The sequence below is a fragment of the Podarcis melisellensis genome, assembly GCF_964234715.1.
Source record: "Podarcis melisellensis genome assembly, chromosome: 14".
Lineage (NCBI taxonomy): Eukaryota > Metazoa > Chordata > Lepidosauria > Squamata > Lacertidae > Podarcis > Podarcis melisellensis.
The window spans coordinates 51,558,113-51,583,917 of NC_138546.1; the positions used below are offsets into that span (position 1 = coordinate 51,558,113).

At 45.2% G+C, this 25,805-nt stretch overlaps 1 protein-coding gene and 1 long non-coding RNA gene across 4 annotated transcripts in view; one reads left to right on the forward strand and one right to left on the reverse strand.

The window, feature by feature from the left end:
• The window catches only part of THSD4 (thrombospondin type 1 domain containing 4), a 385,092-nt gene extending 369,023 nt beyond the window's left edge, over positions 1 to 16,069 (forward strand). For all 3 annotated transcript variants that reach the window (XM_081887620.1, XM_081887619.1, XM_081887621.1), the window contains 3 exons: positions 6,474 to 6,653; positions 12,971 to 13,115; positions 15,455 to 16,069. In XM_081887620.1, coding sequence (XP_081743746.1) covers positions 6,474 to 6,653; positions 12,971 to 13,115; positions 15,455 to 15,597 — 468 coding nt within the window. In that variant the 3' untranslated portion in view covers positions 15,598 to 16,069. The remainder of the gene's footprint in view (positions 1 to 6,473; positions 6,654 to 12,970; positions 13,116 to 15,454) is intronic.
• The window catches only part of LOC309356399, a 522,017-nt gene that overhangs the window by 416,158 nt on the left and 80,054 nt on the right, over positions 1 to 25,805 (reverse strand). The gene's annotated exons all lie outside the window — the stretch shown is intronic.

Genomic DNA, 25,805 nt, shown 5'->3' on the forward strand with positions numbered 1-25,805 from the left:
AGCACACTGGAAAAGAAGATGGAAGCAACTAAATTCTCAGCACACATTTTTCAGATTGCTGCTCAATATATCTACTGTAGAAATGTCTAATGGTGATTGCTTGGGCAGTTTTCTGGTTTTGTGCAAATCTGAAGGATGAAAGAACCAGGGAATTCCTGAAGCACACCAGAAATAGTTACAAGCAAAAGTGATAAAGAAATTCAGGTAATGAGTTAGTGGGCAAGGGAAGAGAAGTAGCAGAAAGTGACAGTGGGTCCACCCACCCCAAAACGCTAAAACAAATAGTCTGCAACCCCCAAGGAAAGCAGTTTTGAGCCTAATTTTCTCCAATTTATTGGATTATCCCTTTATCAAGTAAAACCAAATTTACAAGGGGAAAGGATTGAGATTGATGTGGTTTGAGGGTCACATCATGTGGACTACTGTCAGGGAGAATTTGGAGGAGCAAGTGACAGAAGAGGCGGAGCAGGGGCTCAGGGATGCTGCAGAGCCCTTCAACCACCCAGAGGCTCCGGAAGGGAGCTCAGAGTCTGGAAGGGAGGGGGCTTTCAAATCAGCACAGACAAGGAGGGAGATAAACTAAGGATCAAAGATGTCTCACACAATTCCCACACCTACTTTGTTGGTGCGGGAATTGAAGGAAGCCACTCCCCGAATCTGACTCAATGGATTCGGATGCATAATCCTGAACTGTAGCTGTTTCTTGTACATATGTAATAAAGACTGTAAATATCAAGCCGACTGTGCCGGGGTGTTAATGCGAAGGGGAGACACCACCTTTACAACTGCACAAATTAAATGGGAATGCAACTCTGGTGTGGACAAGCCATTGCTCTCAGTGGAGTTTGCTTTAGCCTCAGCACTGGAAGCTTGCTAGCTAGTCAAGCTAGCAAAAATCTATCATTTGCCCGATAATAAATGTTGGAAATGTAAAGAAACGGAAGGAACATTCTTTCACTTTTGGTGGGCCTGCCCAAGGATTAAGGCTTTCTGGGAAATGATCTATAATGAACTGAAAAAAGTATTTAAGTATACTTTCCTAAAGAAACCAGAGGCCTTTCTCCTGGGCATGGTCGGCCAATTGGTGCCAAAGAAGGATAGAACCTTTTTTATGTATGCCGCAGCAGCAGCAAGAATACTCATCACAAAGCACTGGAAGACACAAGATCTACCCACCTTGGAAGAATGGCAGATGCAAGTAATAGACTATATGGAACTGGCAGAAATGACCGGCAGAATCCGAGATCAAGGAGAAGAACAGGTGGAAGAGGATTGGAAGAAGTTTAAAGTTTACCTACAAAAATATTGTAAAATTTATGAATGCTAAGGGCATTGTAAATGAAATGAAGGGGTTCTGGTGATTAAGATAAATAAGAGTATAAAGGGAAGGACAAAGGATGAATTTGAATATTAAATGATTTTGCTGAATTAATTTATAAAGTGGAATACAAGAAAGGAAGGCGGGTGGAAATAAGGAAAATAAGATCTGGAAGGGTATTAATTTGAAAGAGAGTGTTTTTTATGCTGAATTTTCTTTTTTATATTTTTTCTTTTTTCTAGTTTTCTGTGTGTATTTTTGATGTGTGTTGTTTTGTTTGTTTTTGTGATTTTAGTTAATTTTTTATTGGTTGTTAACTTTTGTAAAATCTAATAAAATATGATTATTATTATTTTTTTTAAAAAAATTAGCCTCAGCACTGGAAAGGCCTATATCATGGGTAGGCAACCTAAGGCCCAGGGGTCGGATCTGGCCCAATCGCCTTCTCAATCTGTCCTGCGGACAGTCCAGGAATCAGCATGTTTTTTACATGAGTAGAACGTGTCCTTTTATTTAAAATGCAACTCTGGGTTATTTGTGGGGCATAGGAATTCGTTCATTCCCCCCTCCCAAAAAATATAGTCCTGCCCCCCCCCAATGTCTGAGGGACAGTGGACCAGCCCCCTGCTGAAAAAGTTTGCTGACCGCTGGCCTATATCTCTGACTTTGATGATCAGAATTCTATCATTTTTTCATAATTGACTCCCTGATATGGCTGATCATGCCAATAAACTGCTTAGTCTCACAAAATGCACGATAAAGATTTTAGGACTTCAAGGCTTTCTGCAATAGAACTGGCCCCTTTTTAATCCTCCATGCCCTCTGCCCCCTCTCTTAACACATATTGTCGGAAAAAGATCTAAATTAGATTAGTGGTGAGCTATGTAAACAAAAGCAACTTAAAGTAATAAAAATGCCAGCCGAGAATTTCACAGAATTCCAAGCTATGGAATCATAATGAAATGCAGCATTCGCTCAACACACTCAGACACTCTCTCTCTCTCTCAGGACAAAAGCTGATGCAACTTGAAAGCCCCTCTCAAACATTTACAATCAGCATCTTACAGCTTTGTTTCATATTGGGGCACTGTTAGAGTGCATCTGCTTAATAGTTCTGGAAAAGCGCCCAATCCTTGTTCTTCTTGCATAGACATCTTCCCCCATCCCAGCATAGACCTCTGAATGGTGGACCAGCTCCAAGGTTCTGTTATGTTAACTGGCATCCCAAGAGTTAATTGCCTCTGGGACCAGCAATTTACAATGCTGTTAACAGGAATTATGTCTTGAACTCCGGAGCACTCACAGAGAGTTTATCCATAAATCTACCATATTGCTTCAGGCTTCTAATTTATTTCTCTAAAGTAATAAATTCTACAGGAATATGCAGCCACGGACATTTTAAAACCCATAATATTTTAATTCTCCACTGGTCAGCTACAATATATAATATAGTGTAAAAAAAATAAATATGTGTTGAAGATTGATTTGTGGTGAAAATTGTGGTTGCACCATTCAGACCGTCTGATTTGTAGTCATGTTTAGATTTGTAGTCAGTGTCTCTTCCAAATCGGTTTCATTATGAACCTCTGGCAGTTTCCAAACATGCTTGCTAAAAAGTTATTCCATCATTTCTATGCTTCATATCTGCCATCTAGAGCGACCACCCAAATTTCTATTGAAAATGATGTTTCAAAGAAATTTGGGCAACCTCTGAATTCTGGGAGATTCCAGACAGACAAAAGGAAACCCTCTTTTGCACCATAGTTAAAGGATGGGAGAGGGGTGGAGACCACCAGTCTGGGAGGCTTTAAAGGAGGATTAGACAAATGAATGGAGGGGGGTAAAGTGATCAAGGGCAGCATGTATTTGAATGCCTGTTGGGGATCTCAAGTAGGAAAGAGCAATTGCGCTCATGTATGGGCTTGTGGGCTTTACCTAGACAACCACTGTGAGGACAAGATGTGGGACTACATGGACCATTCATCTGATCCAAGAAAGATCTTAAGTTTTCATGTTAATTTAAGACAATACTTTAATGTTGTTTCACATGTTATAACTTGCCCTGGCACGTTAGGGTGAAGGGGAGGTAGTATATAGTAGTAGTAGTAATAGGAGGGGGAGGGGGAGGGGGAGGGGGGAGGAGGATTAGAACATCCCACCCACCAAAGGAGGCCATAGATAATTCAAAGCCAAACGCCTGGCAGGAAACAGTTCAGAAGTCTTGACATTCACAGGAACATGGTGGTTCCTGCAAACACACATCTCAGGTATCAAAGGCCTGGGTGAAGAAGACATGCCTCTTCGCCATATAGTCCTCCCCTCTGGGGAAGCAGCGGTCAAGTTTTTGCTCTCTTCTGTTTGAGGGGCTTCCAGGCATTTGAAGGGTCCCTGGGCCAATTTAAAAGTGATTACTTGGGGCTGGTTAAGCATTCTGTGCTTTTAATATCTACCAGAAGTAAAAACAAGGCTCCCCCTTCTTTTTCTTCTTCTTCTTTTTAAGTAAATTGTGCTAAGCGTGTTTTGGTACTGTATTTTTAAAGCCTTTTTCAAGTGACATAGAAACCAATATAGCACTGGATTTCTCTCCTGAAGACCTTTTCCAAAAAGTGCCAGGTACTGTATTGTGTATTTAACCTTTAAAGATTCAGTCAAGGGCTACCTGGGCCAAAAGTTGTTTCTGAACTGGGCCCAAGCCCCCTCCCTCAGGAGCAGGCTATGGAGATGAAAAGGAAAGCCTGGTGGCATCTAACTTCCCCCATATCAAACAGAATGGGAAAGGGGGGCGGGGAGCAAGCCAAGCTCAATTCTCACCTCAAAGGCTGGAGGCAGAGCAAAAAAGTTAAGCCCTACAGGGTCCGTTTCACCATTGCTCACCTCCGATAAATGCACCACTTTCTCAGGAGAACAGTGCACCATTGAGGAGACTCCCGGGACACCCCACCCCGGCCTAATTTAGTTAGACTGCAATCCAGCTGCTCCAACCGCTGCCGGTGGGTCTTTGCCGAGGGGCAGAGCTCACAGTGGCCACAGCGAAAGGTGAGGGTGGCAGGGAAATTCAAGGCTGGCACAGCAGTCAGGCCTGGAGAAGGCCCCATGCCATTGCCTGATGGCAGTGAGGCCAGCTTGGGATCCAGTGGATCCCTGGCTGCCTCAGCCCCCACCCACACTCAGAATGCCCCATTCCAGGGCTTTCCTCAGAGCTCTGCCAGCAAAGAAAAAATAAATAAATAAATAAATAAATAATAAATAAATAAATTAAACTGCTTAAAGCCCAAATTGACTTTTCAGTAATACTGAAGTGAATTCACAAATTATACAAGCATTGAAATATAACCAACCATACTATTAAAAATGCAATTAATATAATCCCATTAAATCAGGAGACAGGTTGAGAGAGCAAAGTCTATTATAGGGCAAAAAATTTGTTGGGAGGTAATATTTTGATAAGGAATGTGCCCATGGGAAAAAGAAACATAATCAGTCCTCACTGAGTGCAGCTTTAGACAACTGCTTGGGGATTCGTTGCTTAAGTAAACAAACAAACAAACAAACAAACAAAGTCTCATGCAATTGACTGCAAATGTGTAGTTTGACCCTTCATGTATCCCCATCATCTTAAAGTGGAACGAGACATTTCTGTGGTGCAAGAAGAGTCCTGCCCTATTTGCCTTAATCTCATAAACTGATATAGCTGCTTTGCTAAATGGAACAGTTATTAAACCTGAAAGGTGGAGCCTCCTGTCTGTTTTGCTTGCTGGGAAAAACCAATTAATCTTTCTGATTCAAGTCAAATGATTGCAGCATTATCTGTCTCTGGGAAGAAAGATGTGACAAATATAACAGGCCAAGTGTAAATACCAAAGGCCAGCTGTTGCGCGCTCTCTCTCTCTCTCTCTCTCTCTCTCTCTCTCTCTCTCTCTCTCACACACACACACACACACACACACACACACAGGAACACACAGGAACAAACAAAAAATACAGACAAGTTCTGGCAATATCCATCAGCAACCACTATAATAAATAATAATAATAATAATAATAATAATAATAATAATAATACCCCACCCATCTGCCACTTCCAACACATATAAAAACATAATGCAGTGTCCAACATAAAACACTTCCTGATACAGAGCTGCCTTCAGATGCCTTCTAAAAGTTCTGAGTTCTGTTTAGAATTTGCTAATGGCTGCAAAAATATTGATGGTGAAAAAAGGGTTATATTTTGTGCTCTCTTTATTGAGGGGGGGGGGAGAAAAGCTAGCTCACTTATGGAGATTCGGTGAAATATCTTAATTCATAAAATTTGCGAATTTAAAACGGTAAGCAACAACTGAGACGGGGTGGGGTGGGGGTGGGACCTTTTATATAAGCTACCTCCATTACATTTACTGCAATACACTCTTTGTGGGGCTTCCCTTGCACCTATCCTGAATCTGTGGTTAGTGCAGAATACTGCAACACGATTGCTGGCATATATAACACCTGTGCTCAGAGATCTTCACTGGTTGCCCATTATATATATATATATATATATATATATATATATATATATATATATAGAGTCATTAACAACTTGGGACCAGTTTTCCTGCAAGAATACCTCTTATGCCATATATGCCCACTCAACCACTTTGATCAATGGCACTGGCCCTGTTCCAGGTGCCCCATAATACCTGTTCAACATCTGTAAGAAATGGATCTTGGACGTTTGGCAGCCCCTGCACTCTGGGACACGGAGCCTCTTCGCGCCAGGCAGGGCCTTCACTGCACTCTTTCCAGCGCCTGCTGAAGACAGTTTTGTGTAGACGAGCTCCTCCAGACATGTAGAGTGTTGATGTATCGTCTAATCTGTTTTTAGTTTATTGCTAAATTTACCTTTTGAACGCGTTAAAGATTTGTTTTTATCTGCTTTTACTGATAACATTATTTTATTCTGTCTGTAAACCTCTTTGCTTCATAAAACTTATAAACCACTTGGTTGCAGGAAACCTCAGAGTGGTTTCCAAACAGAATAGAACAATGTGACTATTTATAACAAAAATTATAATTAAGCAATCAACAAAAAAGACAGTCTAAAGTTTATGAAGTGTTTATGAAGATACATATGAGTATGTATCTCCACCTCTGTTTTCTGTTTGCTTATGTATAGTGCTCCATTGAATGTGGCCGTGGAACTCAGCAGAGAGAAGTGATTTGTATCCGAAAAACGGAAAGCAGCTTTGACATGCTGAGCCCTGAGGAGTGCTCATTTCTGGAGACACCTCCCAACCAGCAGACCTGCTACCTCAAGCCTTGCGGTGCTAAATGGTTTAGCACCGAATGGAGCACGGTAAGTACTGGCTGTGTTTGGTTGATTCCTCTGCCCAAAACACAAATGCTCAGCTGAAGTCCGTTCCTATGGCCAGCCCTGGAGAGGTTAAGCAGAGCCAAAGGCCCTCCTAGTCCAGCCTCCTCTTCTCCTAGTGGTCAACCAGAGGTGTGTGGGAAGCCCACAACTAGCAGCAGGGGGTGGAGGGGCTCCCCCATGAGGAAAGGATGCAGGGTTTGGAGCCAGGGAGAGGTGACATGATAGCTGGTGGAGGTGCAGCTTCTAGTCCTCCAAGGAGCTCCCACACAGACCTTGAAAGTGGCTGGTCAAACTGAACAGAGGAATCTCTATCTAGCTCACTAATGTCAGCACTGACTGGCAGTGACTAGTGTTTCAAACAAGGGGCTTTTTGCAGCCCTACCTGGAGGTGCTGGAGATTGAAGCTGGGACCTTCTGCATGCAAGGCAGATGCTCTGTCACTCAGCTGTGTCATGCAGAGTTGCTCATCGTCTGCCTTCCCGCTTGATTCCTTGTTGAACTGCTTCCCTCTCCTCTCTGCTGAACCATCTGCCTGCCTCCAGGCTACAAGACCTGACACCTTCCGAGTTTTTCATTTTGAGGACTTGACTTAAAGAAGTAATCTGTGCAGTGACATTTAACACTGCAGGAATGCAAGTAAGGAATTGTCTGTTTAGTCTGCTTCCAAGGCACTGATGAAAGCATCTTCAGCAAGGAACCCAACTGGCTGGTCATCAGCATCCTGTTCGCCTAGGTAGCTGCATGCAGTCGCCATTTCCCACTAATAAGTTTCTAGACCTCATGCCCTTGCCAGCACTCCCAGAACATCAGCTATCTTAGCTGGGGAGCTTGAATACCCTTGGTTTAGAGCAGAAGGAGGGAACCCTTTTCAAACTGAGGGCCGCATTCTCTTCTGGAGAGCATCCCAGGGGCCATTTGGTGGTGGTGGGTGGGGCCAGAGGCAAAAGTGAGAAGAACAATTAATATGAATTTTACCTTTGACATGTAGGCTAGTTTCTAGAAAGAAAACACACACACAGAGAGAGAGAGAGAAAGAGAGAGAGAGAGAGAGAGAGAGAGAGAGAGAGAGAGAGAGAGAGAGAGAGAGTGCTCTATCCTCCATCCAGGCAAGCAGGGGCAAATCCCAACTTAGCAAAAACACTTAAGGAGGGTACAGAGTAAAGCTGCTGAGTAAAGGCCTCAGGGAGAGATGGTGTGACTTGGTAGTGTGTGTGACCTGAGGAGAGTTAGATGGAGAAGCTTGGAGGACCACAATTTACTGCATGACTGGAGGCCGCCCCCCCCCCCCCAAGTTAGAGTGTTGGACACCTGGGGCTCCAGGACTGCAAACCCTGCTCAGTCACTGGGTATCTTTGGGTTAGGGGGCTGTGGGGATACAAAAGGGAGGAACAGGAGCCACACCTGCCACCTTTGGTTCCTTGGAAGAAAGGTGGGCTGTAAATGTTACAAGGAAAGAAGCATACAAAGGTTCTCGATAGTCACCCTGCTGACAGGAAAACCTGTCTCTTCTGCACAACTCAAAACATTCCTGTATCTCCTTCAACTGGACATCAAGTGGTTTGTGAAGAGCTCCTTCTTACTTGGGTTTCTTCAGAGGGCTGTGTGTGTGATGAACCTTCTCGTTCTCCTTTGATTTCATTCTTGGAACCTCCTCCCTCCCTTGAAAACAATGTGATCCCAAATTGCTTCAGACTGGGTTATGTACTGAATTGAATAGGATCCAAACTACAACAGTCTGATTGGTCCTAGAACAATAGGATCCAAAAGGCAGCAGTCTGATTGGTCCTAGAACAATAGGATTCAGAATGCAGCAGTCTGATTGGTCCTAGAACAATGCAGCAATATGATTGGTTGGCAGGAACCACCCAATCATGCTCTAGATAGAAGTGAATCCACAACCTGATTGGCTTACAGTAGAATTCCAGAATTAGCCAATCATGTGCAGCCCATTGTGTAAATAATGTATATAAAGCAGATACTTTGAGGGGACTTTCATTCATTCCTCCTCACCACTATGAGCTGAATAAAGAGCATGAAATCACTTTGCGACTCTGAGTATATTTCACTGGCGACGAAGGTGGGATCCCGCTGAGCTGACTGCCACACACAGCACCGCAGCACCGCCACCTGCCGCACCGCTGCCTCGCACCGTGTATCCAGGCTTCAGCTCCGGGACCCAAGGAACTCAGAATGGCAACCGACAGCAGCTTCTCGCCGTTCAACCCAGCATCTGGAGACTGGGAAGCGTACGCCTCCCGTTTCACCTTCCTCCTAGAAGCCAAAGGGATCAACGATGAAGAAGACGCCAAGAAGAGGGCAATATTCTCCAGCGTCTGCGGAGAGGAGACGTTTGAAATCGCCCGGGCTCTCCTTGCACCTGAAGACGTCGCTACTGTTCCATACAAAACAATAATGGAACAGCTGAAGGGGCACTTTTCGCCACAGCCCTCAGTGGTGGCTCGTCGAAATGCCTTCTACGCAAAGCGGCAAGCCCCTGGGGAAACCATAACTGGGTTTGTGACCTCTCTCCGCCAAGCTGCCCGGTTCTGCAACTTCTCAGAGCTGGAGAACATGCTTCGTGACCGCCTTGTCGGTGGTCTGAAGGATGAGAAGCTGCAACGACGCCTCTACGCTAAGAAGAACCTAACGTTCCAGGTCGCTCTGGAGGAGGCCCTGGCAACGGAAGCTGCCGAGAGTTCGACGCAAGAGGCACGGCCGAACCAGCCGTCCCAACCGAGGGTCCACCACGAAGACCTCACCAACGACGCAGGATCCGACAGGGAGGAGGTGCACCGAGTACAGCAGCACACTCAAGCAGCTCACATACCACAGCTGCCTCGACGAGAAGGAGGGAACTGCGCAAGCTGTGGAGAAAGTCACGAGAGGAGGACCTGCCGTTTCCGCAACGCAGAGTGCAGGCAGTGCAGAAAATTGGGACACATCGCCCGGGTGTGTTGGGCTCGGCCCACCCGACACCAGGCATCAGATGACCAATCCAAGAGCCCCAGGTCCCGGGGCCCAACGCACCAAGGCAACTCAATGGAGCTCACGGACAAGCATATCAACAGCTGCCAGTAGATGAGGCTACAGCAGAGGCACAGACGATTGTGACGCACAGAGGAGCGTTCAGGGTAAAGCGGCTGCAATTCGGGGTCAGCGTGGCACCAGGCATATTCCAGAATCTAATGGACTCTCTCCTTAAAGGGATTCCTGGTGTCACCCCCTTCTTCGATGACGTGTTGATTGCCGGGCCCACACCTGAGGAGTTTGAGGACTGCCTCCGCACCGTTCTGCACCTTTTCCAGATGGCGGGTCTCAAGGTGAAGCGGGAAAAATGTCTACTAGGAGTGCCTCAGGTGGACTTTCTGGGATTTATGGTGGATGCAGAAGGAGTCCACCCAACTGGGGACAAGGTACGGGCCATTTGTAATGCCCCAGCGCCCAAGAACAAGACTGAACTTCAGGCCTTCTTGGGACTATTGAACTTTTACCATTCCTTCCTTCCCCACAAGGCGGCGGTAGCGGAGCCCCTACACAGACTCCTGGACAAGCGGGCTCCTTGGGTGTGGGGCCAGCGCCAGGAGGCCACATTCCAGGCGGTCAAGGACTTGCTTGTCTCAAACCCGGTCTTGGCACACTTCGACGAGAGGCTGCCAGTTGTGCTAGCATGCAACGCCTCACCCTATGGCATTGGCACTGTCCTGGGACACCAACTACTGGATGGAAGAGAGGTACCGGTGGCATACTTTTCCCAGACACTCAACGAAACCGAGCGGAACTACTCGCAAATCGACAAGGAGGGTCTGGCAATCGTGAAGGGAGTAAAAAAATTCCATGATTTCTTGTACGGGCGGCCCTTCACTGTGGTGACTGACCACAAGCCGTTGCTGGGCTTGTTTGCCCCCGAAAAGCAGACCCCCCAAGTGCTGTCTCCTCGCGTCCTCAGGTGGTCAATTTTCCTTGCCAGCTACCAGTATGCACTGATTCACCGCCCTGGGAAGGCGATGGGCCATGCGGACGCCCTCAGCAGGCTACCACTACTGGAAACAGGCCCCGAGCCAGCACCTGCACAAGAGGTTATGAGCCTGGAGCTGCTTCCCGACCGCCCCATTCAGGCACAAGAAGTTGCACACCATTCCAAGAAAGATAGGGTCATCTCCCGGGTCCTGGACTGGGTGTGGAGGGGATGGCCCAGCAGCAGCCCCGCGCCAGAATTCGCCGGCTACACAACCCACAAACATGAACTGTCAGCCCACAAGGGGTGCCTGTTATGGGGAAGCAGGGTCGTTGTTCCCCAGGGTCCTCACAGCCCTACACGAGACACACCCGGGGTAGTAAGAATGAAGGCCCTTGCCAGGAGTTATGTGTGGTGGCCGGGGATCGAAGGAGAGATAGAGGCCTGGGTCAAACACTGCCAGGCCTGCCAAGAATCCCGCCCAGATCCCCCAAGGGCCCCAGTCCAGTCCTGGGAGTCCGCCTGAGCACCATGGTCACGCCTGCATGTGGGCTTCGCTGGCCCCTTTCAGGGGAAAACATTCTTCATAGTGGTGGACTCCTACACCAAATGGCTGGAAGTCGCACTGGTACCGTCCACTTCTACTTCCGCAGCCATCCGGGTACTACGCAGGCTGTTTGCAACCCACGGGCTCCCTGACACTCTCGTCTCAGACAACGGGACTGCATTTACGTCCGGAGAATTCCAAACCTTCACAGCGCAGAATGCCATCCGCCACATCCGTTCGGCGCCATTCCACCCAGCCACCAATGGCCAAGCAGAACGCATGGTGCGGACCACCAAGGACACCCTTCGCCGCATGACGCAAGGGGATTGGGAGTACCGCCTTGCCACATTCCTTCTAGCACAGCACAGCACCCCCAGCTCAACGACTGGCCGGAGCCCCGCTGAACTACTAATGGGTCGGCGCCTTGCAATCAGATTGGACCGCCTTCACCCCGATAGAGCTTAGGATGAGGTAGGGGTGGGGGAAGGCAGGAACCCCCGGACCTTCGAGGCCCAGGACCCAGTGTACGCAAAGAATTTTGGGGCAGGCCCTGCATGGGTACCCGCCACAGTCACCAGGGTCACTGGCCCCGTGTCGTACGAGGTGCTAACAGATGGGGGGCAATGCTGGCGCCACCACTGCGACCAGATACGGCGACAATTCCCGGGAGAAAACCAGGAGGAGGACAGGTCAAGGGAGTCTCAAGGGAACAGTGGGGCAGTGAGGCCCATAGAGCAGCAGGGGCAAGCAGGAGAGGCAGAATCAGTAAATACAGAGAGGACCCGTGAGGCCGAAAGGACACCAGAACCAGAACTACGACTGAGCGAGCAGGTTGCACCAGACCAAACAGCTCCATCACAGCCAGCATCCTTGGAACACGAGCCAGAACCTGAACCCCGGACCAGGGAACACCCCAGGCCGCAACGCACACGTAGGTCGCCGGCGTACCTTGAGGACTATGAATGCGACCTCCCGGGCAGGACTGGAACTTAGAGGGGAGGGGTGTTATGTACTGAATTGAATAGGATCCAAACTGCAACAGTCTGATTGGTCCTAGAACAATAGGATCCAAAAGGCAGCAGTCTGATTGGTCCTAGAACAATAGGATTCAGAATGCAGCAGTCTGATTGGTCCTAGAACAATGCAGCAATATGATGGGTTGGCAGGAACCACCCAATCATGCTCCAGATAGAAGTGAATCCACAACCTGATTGGCTTACAGTAGAATTCCAGAATTAGCCAATCATGTGCAGCCTATTGTGTAAATAATGTATATAAAGCAGATACTTTGAGGGGACTTTCATTCATTCCTTCTCACCACTATGAGCTGAATAAAGAGCATGAAATCACTTTGCGACTCTGAGTATATTTCAGACTGCTAAGTGAGGAAATTGTTTTGGCTGTCCCAGCTCTGCCCACTCCTACTTTGAGTGCTTTGCTTCCTGGATAGATTTTCATGACAACAAAGACGGGCAAATTACTCTTACCACTCTTGTTTTAAGGCAAGAGAACAGCATTCTGAGAAAGCAATAAACTAGAAGCTGCAAAATGACACAGTTGATGTTCTGTTGATCTTTTGATTTGGGGCTGATCCTGGGCCAACACCTGGCATGCCACTCCTGATCTGTGGAAATTTCCAAAATGACTGAGTAATGTTGGTACTGGTCACAGTGTGGTGGATTGCAGTGAGGGTTACTTCTGAGTAAAAATACACAGGGCTGCACTGTGAGTGTGGCTTGCTTTCTTAATTTCATACTTTGCCAGAGCATTTATTTATTTATTTTAAATGCGTTGCAGTGCTCAAAGTCCTGCGAAGGCGGCTTCCGTGTCCGAGAGGTGCGATGTCTCTCTGATGAAATGATGCCCAGCAGCAGATGTGACTCCCAGCTTAAACCTGAAGAGAAGGAGCAATGCAACACTCAAGACTGCATACCCGAAATAGGTAGGGTAATGTTGCCATTATTCTAATTGTGGAACTCCATCTAGTGGAGGAAAAATGAAACTGACCCACTGTGCCTACTGAGACAAGCCAATAAGGTCAGATTTTAACAAAATGTAATAGTTTGGGTGTGTGTATGTTTTTCTTTTTAACAAGACCAAAATAAGCAAGTTTCTTTTGAAAGGTATATTGGTTTTTCGTTTGTGATTTAGTCTTTTTATTGGCACACACAACATTTGAGTGCCCAGGAAGTCTCTAAAAGATTCCACCAGCAACCTGTATGCTGTTACATCGGGGGGGGGGGGGGGGGAGGTAATGTGCTTTTCAGATGTTGTGGTATTCAACTCCCATTGACCACCATGATCAGAGACGGTGGGATGTGTGTTCTGCAGCATCTGGATGATACCACATTGGCTACCCTTGATGTAGACAAAGAGGATGATGGGAACTGGAGGCCTAAAATATCTGGAAGAGCACAGATGATGAACCTTCTCATTCTCCTTTGATTTCGTTCTTGGAACCTCCTCCCTCCCAGAGTCCTCCCTCTCGTTCTCCCTACTTCTGATCCAACTCCTCAGAAAATGGGAGAAAATTAATTGTCAAATAGGAATTTGAATTCCCCCATTCTTCTGTCAGCTTTTCAAAGCTGAAGTCACTAAAGAGGTTCCCCATGTACAACATTCCAGGACTATGGCTCAAATTCAAGATTTGCATCTGCAACAGTGTAGATTTGTATGAATAATAATTGCCACTGTTTTTGCAATTTCTCTTCCACTTCAAACAGCTGGGTTTTGCTGAGCAATTAACGCTTCGCTACAGTGCCTGCCAGTCAAACACAACGGCCAGCTACCTTGTGTTTAGGTATCATGAAAATGAAATCGATTTGTACTTGACTTTGAACAAAAGTAATTGGGTGTATGTATTATTTAAGCTGTGTGGTTTGGGGAAATGTATTATTTAAGCAAAGCTAGGTGCAGGAAGAAGAAAAAACTCCAACATACACAAACCACCAAGCAGCACCGTGAATGTTAAATGCTCATCTAGACTTCTACTTTCCCTGAAGAGTTTTAGAAACAAAATTTGATTTTAACATCTACGGTTAAAAAAAAAAAGCCTTAATCCTACAGATCAGCTTAAACTGCAGCTTTGCAGGAAGAAACCTGCACCCCATTGAATGTCAAACATAATCCAAAACTTGGAAGCAGATCTGCTCTGCTTTCAAGAATAAAATGAAACAACTTTTCTAGGGTCAACTTAACAAGGCGCAGATAGACACTTAGACACTAATTTTGCTCTCTCATAAGCAGGAGTCCCTGATGGGCTGGAATTTCATCTGAGGAGATCCAAGGGTTTTGCCTTCACTGCAACATTGCCCAATACCTTACATCCCCATGAAATAAACAATAACTGCTTTGAGGTTTTCTTCTTACAAGCAGGCAGTATATAAATTTTATAAAATAATATAAAATAAACAGATTCATCATTTATTTATTTATTTATTTCATAAAATTTATACACTGCTTCAATATTTTTTTAAAGGACCCTCAAAGCAGCTAACAAAAAGGTAAAAATAAGAAAATCAAGAAAAAATTGGAGCCAAACATACAGAATCATAGAATTGTCAAGGTAGACGGGACCTCAGGATCATCTGGTCCAACCTCCTGCAGTGCAGCAATAGGCAGCTGTCCCTCATAGGGACGGATCCTGCAACCTTGTCATTATCAGCACCAGACTCTAGTCAACTGAGCTACCCAGGCCTATAGGAAAACTTAAAATGCTAAAACAGATTAGAATTCACACTGGCATACCTAAGTACCTGGGAAGGGTTGCCTAAAAAAGAATGCTTGTTTTCTCCAGGTGCCCAAAAGAAGATAGTGGAGGCTCCTGCTTGCTCTTCCTAGACAGGGAGTCCCAAAGGGCAGGTGCTGCCACACTAAACAGCCGAGTTCTTACCAATACAGAATGGGCATTATGTGGGCCCTGCAGTAGTGCCAGTTCTGCCAACTGAATTGGTCGATTGATGCAAAAACCATACAAAAATGCATTACGTCAAGGACAATTGCTTTCTAAAATTAATCAAAACTGCATATAGAAAATGTGTTTACTGTGAGAATTTCATACTAAACGTCATGGCCACTGTGAAGTCCAAAGCATCTGAAAGGCACTGGGTTGGTGAAGACTGATTGAGGTGCTATTATTGAAAGGAGCTCAAGCCATCCTGGGGATGATGCAGGACCTGGAGGAGAGACTTCCCTGCTGGTCTCAGTCGGTGCACAAGTTCCTGTGGCACAAGGTAACCCCTTAGCCATTGCCTGTTTAAGGAATTATTTTGTCCTTTCCAGATGAAAACTGCAAAGACAAATATTACAACTGCAACGTTGTCGTGCAAGCCCGGCTGTGTGTCTACACATATTACAAAACAGCGTGTTGCGCTTCGTGCTTGAGAGTGGCCAACAGGCAGTCTGGGTTTCTGGGGCGCAGATAACCACGGCTCCATCGCTGGCATCGCTGGACTTCTGCCCAGTCATTTGTGGCTGCTTGGACTGAAACAGAGCCTACCTTTTAAAAAGAGAGGTTTCCCATACTGGCGCACCCCTTGAGGGTGTGCATGCTTCTGTGATATCACTAGCACACTGTATAGGAAGCCTTTTGGAAATGTACACTGTAAAACTGGGTTTTTCCAAACATCATTAAGCACAGCCAAGCAAAAGCCCATCTTGGGAGATGTAAGGAACTGTCTCAGGCAGAGTCAACTAATAATCCATGCAGGGACAGTAGGGGTCAATGAAGGCAGCAGTCCTGTGCCTGGAAGGAAGCCCCGCTGAACTCAGCAGAACTTACTTCTAATGCATAGGACTGTACTGAGAAAATCCCAGAACATTGAGCTTGACTGGCATCAAACTCTTCCTCAGGACCATTTTCCTTTACATAATACTTCTATGACACCTAATAAAAATGTTGGAGCTTCTTGTTCCTGCTTGGACATAATAAATGATTCCCACCAGGATGAAACCAGGGATGGCATTTTTTTTAAAAAAAAAACAGTTCTGCTTAAAAAATGAGCTATGCTCACACATCATGTTCATTATTCGAATAAATGATTATATGCATTATTATATGTATGATTTTCTATACATATACGCTCCAGGTTTCCCAAAGCAACCAGCTCTCAAACAGATACATACAAGAATGCATATAACTATACAGAAATACTTTTGTATTAGTGCTTATAAAATTATGCTGCACTAATAAAGTGCCACATTGGGGCTTGACACTTTTATATGTATAATACATGTATTTTAAAATTTTGCACATAATTTTGCATATAAAATTACATATAATCAGTCAGGCCTTTTTTGTAATAAATAAATAAATTAAAACATCCCCAAAACCACAGCATTGCATAAAGGGCAGACGGGCAGTGCTGCCCCAATTCCCTCAAAGGATCCAGCCCACAATGCTATAAGCGCAACATACATATTTCTCTCTCTTCAACCACTTCCCTTTTTTTTTTAGTAATTTGCATCATTCCTGAGGAAAGCTCTGAAATTTGAAGGCTAGCTCATTGTTTGTGACACATACACACTGTTGGTCCCAATAATGGTGATTATGTTGCTGTCCTTGTTCAGGGTCCCCTGCCCCATGGATGAACACAGCAGCCTACCTTTGTGTCGCTTTCTTTGTGGGTGTTGGCAAATGCCAATAGTTGTTGAATACTGGCTATCTTGATGTGTGGCAAAGTCAAAAAGGATGCACCCAACCAATTTCATGATGGCAGCGATTACTAGACGGTCTCCCTCCACTACAATTAATCTGTCCTGTGATCACTTAAAAATAAACTCAGAAAGCTGCCTTATACCTGGTCAGACTCTTTCTCCACCCAGCACATCCATTGCCTTCTCCGGCTGGCAGCTAAGGTGGCCACATTCTCTGCTTTTCAGAGGACCAGCCTCTGTTTGAAATCTGGTTTAACGATGGCCATCAGAAGGGAGAGCACATGGGGCATCCAAGTTGCCCATCGACACCCAGTCAGGTGACTAAGCAAACACACAGGCCCCCTAGTCACTGTCCCTAGTATGATGGGATGTATTGTGTTTCTATTTGAATTATAGTAATTGTTTCTAAATCTGCATCTATACATACAGATAAATCAGCATATAAAGTTATTATAAAAAATTTGTCTCGTCTTTTGGGATGATGCATTTGATGACATTCAACCTGTGCATTTACTTTTAATGCTCTGCACCTCAGGTGGCCTCCTTCTGAGTCAGGGGTCACCAACACAGTGCCCACAGGGAGCAGTGTGCTGACCAATACCTCCTATGGTGCCTGCAAAAGGTCTCAGTATATATCCTCTCAAAAATCCACATTGCATGAGAAAATGTTCATTCTTCATAGTCAGTACCTGTTTGCATTGACTCAGCCTGTCCTGCATTGAGCCTGCCCCCCAACCCCCCCAACCATACCCACATTTCATTGGATGCTAGCAATGGACACCCATCCTCTTCCAATCCATTCTCCACCCAGGAGAATCACTAAGAACTTCTCTTTGCATGTGAGAACAGTGAAGCAGGTACCTTTTTCTCACTGATCAGGGGCCATGTTGTGGCCCCAACTCATTTTCTGCTCTTTTGGAAGTGCCAGGAATTCTGTGTTATTCCACCCCTATCCCCACATGGCAGCCATTTTGTCATTGCTTCTCAAGAGTGTTCTAATCCATTTTGTTGCCTGAGGCAAAGGACAAGATAGTGCATTCTCCACTCTGTGCGCAAAATCTGACTTGACTGGAAATTGTATCGTCCTTCCTTCCTAGTGATTCGAGCTTCATTTAGCTGGCCACCCACCCAACATTTGACTCATCATTCATTTTATCTTAGCTGTCTTAAAAGACAAACACCATTAGGACTGAAGAGCAGGGGAAGGTTGTATCGTAAAGACCCAGATCCCAACAGCCCTAAAGAATGTTCCCCACATGTGTACCCCAGCTGATCTGTAGTAAATAAGCATGTGTTTTAAACATTCTTTTTTCTGATCTATATTCCTTTCTTTGGTGATGTGGCCACTGTAAGCCATCACAGCTAGAGCAACCTACATATTTCATGTGTAATACTAGTAAAAGGGTAAACAACATGGTGGCCTCCAACTCCCATTATCCCTGTCCATTGGCCATGTATTGGCTGTGGCTGATAGGAGTTGTAGTCTAAAACATCTGGAGGGCACCCCTTGTGGACTACCCCGGCTCAAGTGCATGACGTATCCCTCTTCCTTTTGCTGCTGTTCAGTAATACTCATTTCTTCCTATTAGCAGTGATGGGAAAGAGTGTTTAGAGGTCTGTATTCAATGTTCAGACATGCCCATGACAGAACCAGTGTGCTGTAGGTCAATGTGGTGTCCACCAGATGACTGTTGAAATTCAACATCCATCAGCCTCAGCCACCCTGGCCAACAGTGAGGGACAAAGGGAATTGTTCTCCAGCAACATCTGGAGGCACCGTGTTGATTACCCCTGATGCAACCTAACAGCTGCTTTGCTCTTTTGGTGTAGACGCCAAAAGAAGTTGTCGGTGGTAGAGATGGCACCAAGACTTGTATTTCTTAGCCTGGAAATATTAGCCTTGTGGGGCTTGCAATGCTCACCTCAAAAAGAAGGAGAATGTTATGAACCCAAGTTCTTGTTCAGCTATGATTCAATCCGAGGGGAAGAAGAATCCCACCCTCTCCCATCTCCATCCTGCCTACCCAGATCCTAAATCAGTTCAGATTGCCTCAGGGACCAGCAGAGCCATTTCTGACTTTGGGGAGAAAAAAGATCTGCTCTTTCTGGGCCAGTCTGAGCCCAGGCAGGACGGAGCGTTGGCTCATCTTCAGTCAACAGGCACATACATAACACGGCCAGGTCTGCCCACGCAGTGGAGAATTGCCCAGATCGCCACACACCTGAAATTAACCCAGCCTGTCTGAAACAAGGAAGGATATACTTTGTTATAACTTATTTTTTATATTTGTAAATACAAGATGTTTATAGGAAAAAATGTATTCTAAGCTGTGTCTATATGGAATAAGCCACTGCATCAAAATAGTTCTATTATTTAGAATATGAATTTGTTTGTTCATTTGTTTTACAATAAGGGACTAAAAGTGGATTTATTTATATATGCCATTGACATTTATGTCCAGCTCTTTTGGCAATACTAACCAGTCTCTGGCCTAGAGTTTTATACCATACTGACATATATAAAAGTATTGTACTGTAAATCAATAGTTAATGTTTTCTTTAATTCATGGTTAATAATCCACTTCTACAAATGGATTTTTTTAAAGAAAAAGTGGGAGATGTATAAGTTTAAAAATACTTAAGTACTAGTTCAGGAATATATCACCAGCAATGCACCTGAACCAGTTCTGTACAGCATCTTTTTCATATTTGTATACACTTTCTCCAATGGGGAAAAAGTTTGATATTTTTTCGTATGACTAATTTATTTTTTATTATTGGGGGGGGGGGGAAATAAATTGAACAAACATCCCATCCTGTGAGTTGTCTTTTGTGGTTAATAATGTCAGCACAGTTTGAATCCTGCCTCTTCATGAAGTCATGAGATGGGCCAGTCCTACAGTTGGGCAGGGTGAAGGAGCAGCCCCGGGTGGCAGATGCTGGGGAGCAGCAGAATTTTTGCACCCCCATTGGAAGATTCAGTACAGATGAGAGAAGGTGCTTCTTCACATAGTTCCAACAGTGCACTGTGTGAATAACAATTCCAGTTAGTCTCTCCGAAATCTTTCAACATTCAGCTTCCCTGGATGGCAATGGATTCCAGTGTTATGAGAGAGGGAGGGGGTCCCTATTTCCTTCCTCCACACCATGCATAAACTCACCTCTATCATGTCTTCCCTTAAGCAACTTTTTTCCCTAAATCAAGAAGCCTGAAATGTTGCGACCTCAAAGGGAGGTTGCACTAACTCTTTAAACATTTTGGCATTTAAAAATTAGTTTTTCTTAAAGATTTTCTCATGTAACAAGCAAACAAAGAAACAAAGAAAACTACATATAGAGTCTCCACTTTCAATTCAGAGTCTGAAAAAGTTGGTTTACATTCAGTATAAGATACCGTTATCATATGCATTATGCGGTTGGGGGAAAGAGAGGGGAGAGTGGGGAGAATGATCTTTCATTCTATTGCATAGTTGATTATTCATTCTGATTTTTGCTGAAGCCATAGAGTAAATTTGTTTAAGGATATCTAGGAAGTTAGGGCCGAATTTCATGCTGGTTAATACTTCTATTAAGTATTTCCATTCCATACAATCAAAGGCTTTAAGGATATCTGGAGACATGACTGTCAGTGGAGAGTTGGTTGTTTTGCTGTGTTCTATCAAATTTAGTAGTTTCCTAATGAGGTTGTGTCCCGCTTTCCTCCAGGGCGCTGCCATCTTCTCTCTTTAAACATTTTGGTTGCCCTTTTCTGAACCTTTTCCAACTCTATCATATTCTGTACCTCATGTTCCAAGTGTGGTATCACTATAGAGTTGTATAACCCCATTCTGACAGTGGCAATTTTATGTTCAATTCCTTTTCTAATGATTCCTAGCATGGAATTTGCTGTTTTCAGAACTGCCGCAAAGTGGGTCAACACCTTCATTGAGCTTTCTGCTATGACCCCAAAGTCATAACAGAAAGTTTACACACCCTGAGCATATATGTGAAAGTATTGGGTTTTTTGCCCCCACATCCATCACTTATGCTGAATTGCATCTGCCATTTTGCCTCCTATTCACTTAGTTTAGAGAAGTCCTTTTGGAGCTGAGCAGAATCCTTTTTGTTTTAACAACCCTGAACCATTTAGTATCATCAACAAACCTGACCACCTGACTTCTCACCCAGACTCCAGATTGCTCACAAACAAGTTAAAAAGCACAGCTCCCAATACTGATCCTAGAAGGACTCCTTCTTTGTCACCCGCCACGTAAAGCAGCAACAAACTTGGCCACTGTGTGTGTGTGTGTGTGTGTGTGAGAGAGAGAGAGAGAGAGAGAGAGAGAGAGAGAGAGAGAGAGATTTTGCAGCCTGTGAATCATGTTGCAAAGTTATTAGTTTGGTTTTAGATCTGCCCTAGATGTTCTTAAATTTGGTACAAGATGCATCTTTTAAAATGGTTGCAGTATTCTCCTGCCTCCACCAGCAGAATTTTGTTGGACTTAGCTGTCAGTTTTTGGATTCAATTTCTTGCTTTTTTCACAGTAACCAACTGAGAGAGTTGAAGATTTACATCAAGAATAAAAAAATAAAGGATAAAAAGGGAACTATACTTGGCTTGTAGACTTTAAACATACCCTTCCAGATGACTGGGTAAAAATTCTCATTCCTTTAGAAAATCTTTATATGGAAACATTTATGGACATTTTAGAATCTGAGTGAAAACGTTTCTGTCATGTGGTTCTCACACAAATATAATACAAAAACAATATTTTTGAGTTATGGATATGTGCCTTGGGTTTCACTGTTTTTATTTTTCAACTGCATAGGTCAGACGTGCGACCTCAAGACTCTCTGGCTCTCATGACTCTCCCTGGATCACCCCCTCCCTGACCCTGATTAAGACACTCCTAGTGTCTGCTCTTGAACTGTGAAAATGCCTTTTGGTTATTTGGACAGAGGGTGGTGTGTGTGTGTAGAAGTCACATCTATTGCCCTCCTTCCGACAAGACAGAAGTATTGTTTCTGGGGCACAGGGAGGCAGGGGTGTGTGGGGGACTCCCTGGTCCTCAATGGGGTAAGTGTGCCCCTGAAGGACCAGGTGTACAGCCTGGGAGTCATTTTGGACTCACAGCTGTCCATGGAGGTCCAGAGTGGTTCATGCTCTGGTTATCTTCCGCTTGGTCTACTGCAATGTGCTCTATGTGGGGCTACCTTTGAAACTGACTCAAAGAAACTACAACTAATCCAGAATGTGGCAGCTAGACTGGTGACTGGGACCATATAACACTGGTCCTAAAGGATTTACACTGGGTCCCAGGACATTCCCAAGCACAATTCAAAGTGTTGGTGCTGACCTTGAAAGCCAGTGGCCCCAGCCTTGTATGCCCGAAGGAGCTTTTCCACCTCCATCGTCCTGCCTGGACACTGAGGTCCTCCTCCAATGATGTTTCCCTAGAATCATAGAATCATAGAGTTGGAAGAGACCACAAGGGCCATCGAGTCCAACCCCCTGCCAAGCAGGAAACGCCATCAGAGCACTCCTGACATATGGTTGTCAAGCCTCTGCTAAAAGACCTCCAAAGAAGGAGACTCCACCACACTCCTTGGCAGCAAATTCCACTGCCGAACAGCTCTTACTGTCAGGAGGTTCTTCCTAATGTTTAGGTGGAATCTTCTTTCTTGTAGTTTGGATCCATTGCTCCATGTCCGCTTCTCTGGAGCAGCAGAAAACAACCTTTCTCCCTCCTCTATGTGACATCCTTTTATAGATTTGAACATGGCTATCATATCACCCCTTAACCTCCTCTTCTCCAGGCTAAACATGCCCAGCTCCCTTAGCCGTTCCTCATAAGGCATCGTTTCCAGGCCTTTGACCATTTTGGTTGCCCTCCTCTGGACACGTTCCAGTTTGTCAGTGTCCTTCTTGAACTGTGGTGCCCAGAACTGGACACAGTACTCCAGGTGAGGTCTGACCGGAGCAGAATACAGTGGCACTATTACTTCCCTTGATCTAGATGCTATACTCCTATTGATGCAGCCCAAATTGATGCAACCCTCAATGTGAGAAGCAAAGTTACAGGGAACCATGCAGAGGGCCTTCTCGGTAGTGGCTCCCTCCCTGTGGAACTCTCAGATGTCAAGGAAATAAAGAATTATACAACTTTTAGAAGACATCTGAAGGCAGTCCTGTAGTGGGAGGTTCTTAACACTTGGTGTTTTTATTATGTTTTTACATACACTGTAAGCCACCCAGAGTGGCTGGGAAAACCCAGCCAGATGGGTGGGGTATACATAATATTTTTTAAAATCATTATTATTATACCTTTGGCCCAACCCTACACTGGCATGTGGCCTCCAGAAAGTTGTCCATGAGGAAATGTGGCCCTTGGAATGAAAGAGATTTTCTGTCTGGATATATTTACTGGACTAAAATGCCTGACACAATGACTTGTGCTTTACAGCACCGTTGAATACATTTTACTCAGAAGGAAGTCTAGCTTTTCAGTGGATCCTGTTCCTTAGGACTGGAAACCTCCGATTCCTTTCTTGTCCTCAGAAATTATACATGGAGAGGCAGTGAAGAATACTAAATGGAATATCTCTGGTTCAAACATCTCTCCCCCTAAAGACCCCGAATTGGCCTTGGGCCAGCATTTCTCAGCTGAACCCGCCTCACAGGGTCCTTATGAGGCAAAACCCCCATAAACACCACTCTGAGTTCCTTTACAGGATAATAATAAAGAATGAGTCCAATGCTGGTGCAATAGGAATAGCTGGAGTGGGAAGGCTGTGAGCTGGTGCACTTTGGAGGGCCAGCAGACAAAGGTTATAATAAGAGGATCCGTGAGCAGAGAGTGGAGGCGGCCTAAGACATGTTGCTGCTTGGGGAAGACAAGAAGATGGCACCTCCCTCCATTTCAACTATAAAAGCCAACCAGACTGACAGTTGAATCCCACTTGGACTCTGGGGATGGGATATCCTCCTTCGTGGAGGTGACTGCCTCCTTTTGCCTCATGGTAGGACTGGCCCATCGAAAGAAAAATTCTGCCAGCAGCAGCTTCTCACATCTACCTTTGTGGTAATAATTGACACTTCAAGGTAAGGCATGTCTTAAACCAGGCTAATCCCCAGCCCAGAGCCCCCGTCCGCCCCAGCCCAGCCTTCAATCAGTTGGGTAGGGGTGGGCTTGGGGTTGGCTGGGCTTCTACGTTTTGCAGCCTCATAATGCTTTTTGATTTAAAGGGAGGGGAGGATATCCTTAAGAAGAATCACAGGTCGACATGTCACTTGTGTAGCCTAATTCAGACAAGGCATATAGAAATTCAGAATGGATTCCCTATGGGCTTCGGTATGACAGATGAAGCTGTGATAGTCACTCTTTCTCTCCCCTCCACCTCTCTTTCTCATGTCCACTTGCAGGAACGACGGCAGGCTTCAAAAACCATCTATTATTAAACAACTACTTAGGCTGACAATGGCCCTGAGCCAGAGGACATGAGCAATTTTGTGAAAGGCTGAAGGAGAGAGTGCGAGAGATCCTTTTTAATTTTGTTTGCAATTTGCATGTTTAACAAGGCGTGACCTTAACTGTTCCAACTAGCGCCAGGTGCCAGGACTGATGTAAAGCACAGCACTGCAAGGCTGTTCAGCAAGGAATAGAATCATAGAGTTGGAAGAGACCACAAGGGCCATCGAGTCCAACCCCCTGCCAAGCAGGAGACACCATCAGAGCACTCCTGACACATGGTTGTCAAGCCTCTGCTTAAAGACCTCCAAAGAAGGAGACTCCACCACACTCCTTGGCAGCAAATTCCACTGTCAAACAGCTCTTACTGTCAGGAAGTTCTTCCTAATGTTTAGGTGGAATCTTCTTTCTTGTAGTTTGGATCCATTGCTCCGTGTCCGCTTCTCTGGAGCAGCTGAAAACAACCTTTCTCCCTCCTCTATGTGACATCCTTTTATAGATTTGAACATGGCTATCATATCACCCCTTAACCTCCTCTTCTCCAGGCTAAACATGCCCAGCTCCCTTAGCCGTTCCTCATAAGGCATCATTTCCAGGCCTTTGACCATTTTGGTTGCCCTCCTCTGGACACGTTCCAGTTTGTCAGTGTCCTTCTTGAACTGTGGTGCCAAGCAGAGCTGTAGCCATCGAGAACTGTGACAGGATTCAACAAGTCCCACAAGCCACTAAAGAAGGCCACAAGCATCACCTCCTGGAGCTGATCTTTGCATTTTCCTGGAGGAAGGCCGGCTCCTCCCTTCACATCACCAAATGTGCTTACGATGTAGCGATCAGGGTACTTTTGATTCATATCCCAGCATGACAACCAAATTGAATCTGAAACCAGCAGGCATGAAAAATGGAAAGAGTCAGTTGTGAAATGTGACTGGTGATCTGTCACTGTCTCATAAAACATAACCAAGAGTGAATTCTCACTCTCTCTAGGGGCTGACATGTTATTTACTCATAAGCCCTTTCATTTGCCTTGTCGAAAGTGGGTTGTCACACTCCATGGCTCCATACCATACCTGTCCATTTGTATTCAGATACACAGATCACGATGTGAGGGTGCAGACTAAGCAACCGCCATCTGTGGCTTCTGGATTGGAATACTGCAAAGTACAGTGGTACCTCTGGTTAAGAACTTAATTTGATCTGGAGCTCCGTTCTTAACCTGAAATTGTTCTTAACCTGAGGTACCACTTTAGCTAATGGGGCCTCCCGCTGCCGCCGCGCTGCCTATGTGCGATTTCTGTTCTCATCCTGAGGTAAAGTTCTTAACCCAAGGTACTCCTTCTGGATTAGCAGAGTCTGTAACCCAAAGTGTTTGTAATCCGAGGTACCACTGTGCATTATATGGGATTGCCCTTGAAGACTGCAACTGAACAAGGCCCTGGAATTAAGGGTGGGCAAACGAATCTATCTGTGACCCTCCACACCACATTTGCTGGCTTCCACCCATAAATCAGTTCTGTCCCATTTCTGTGTGA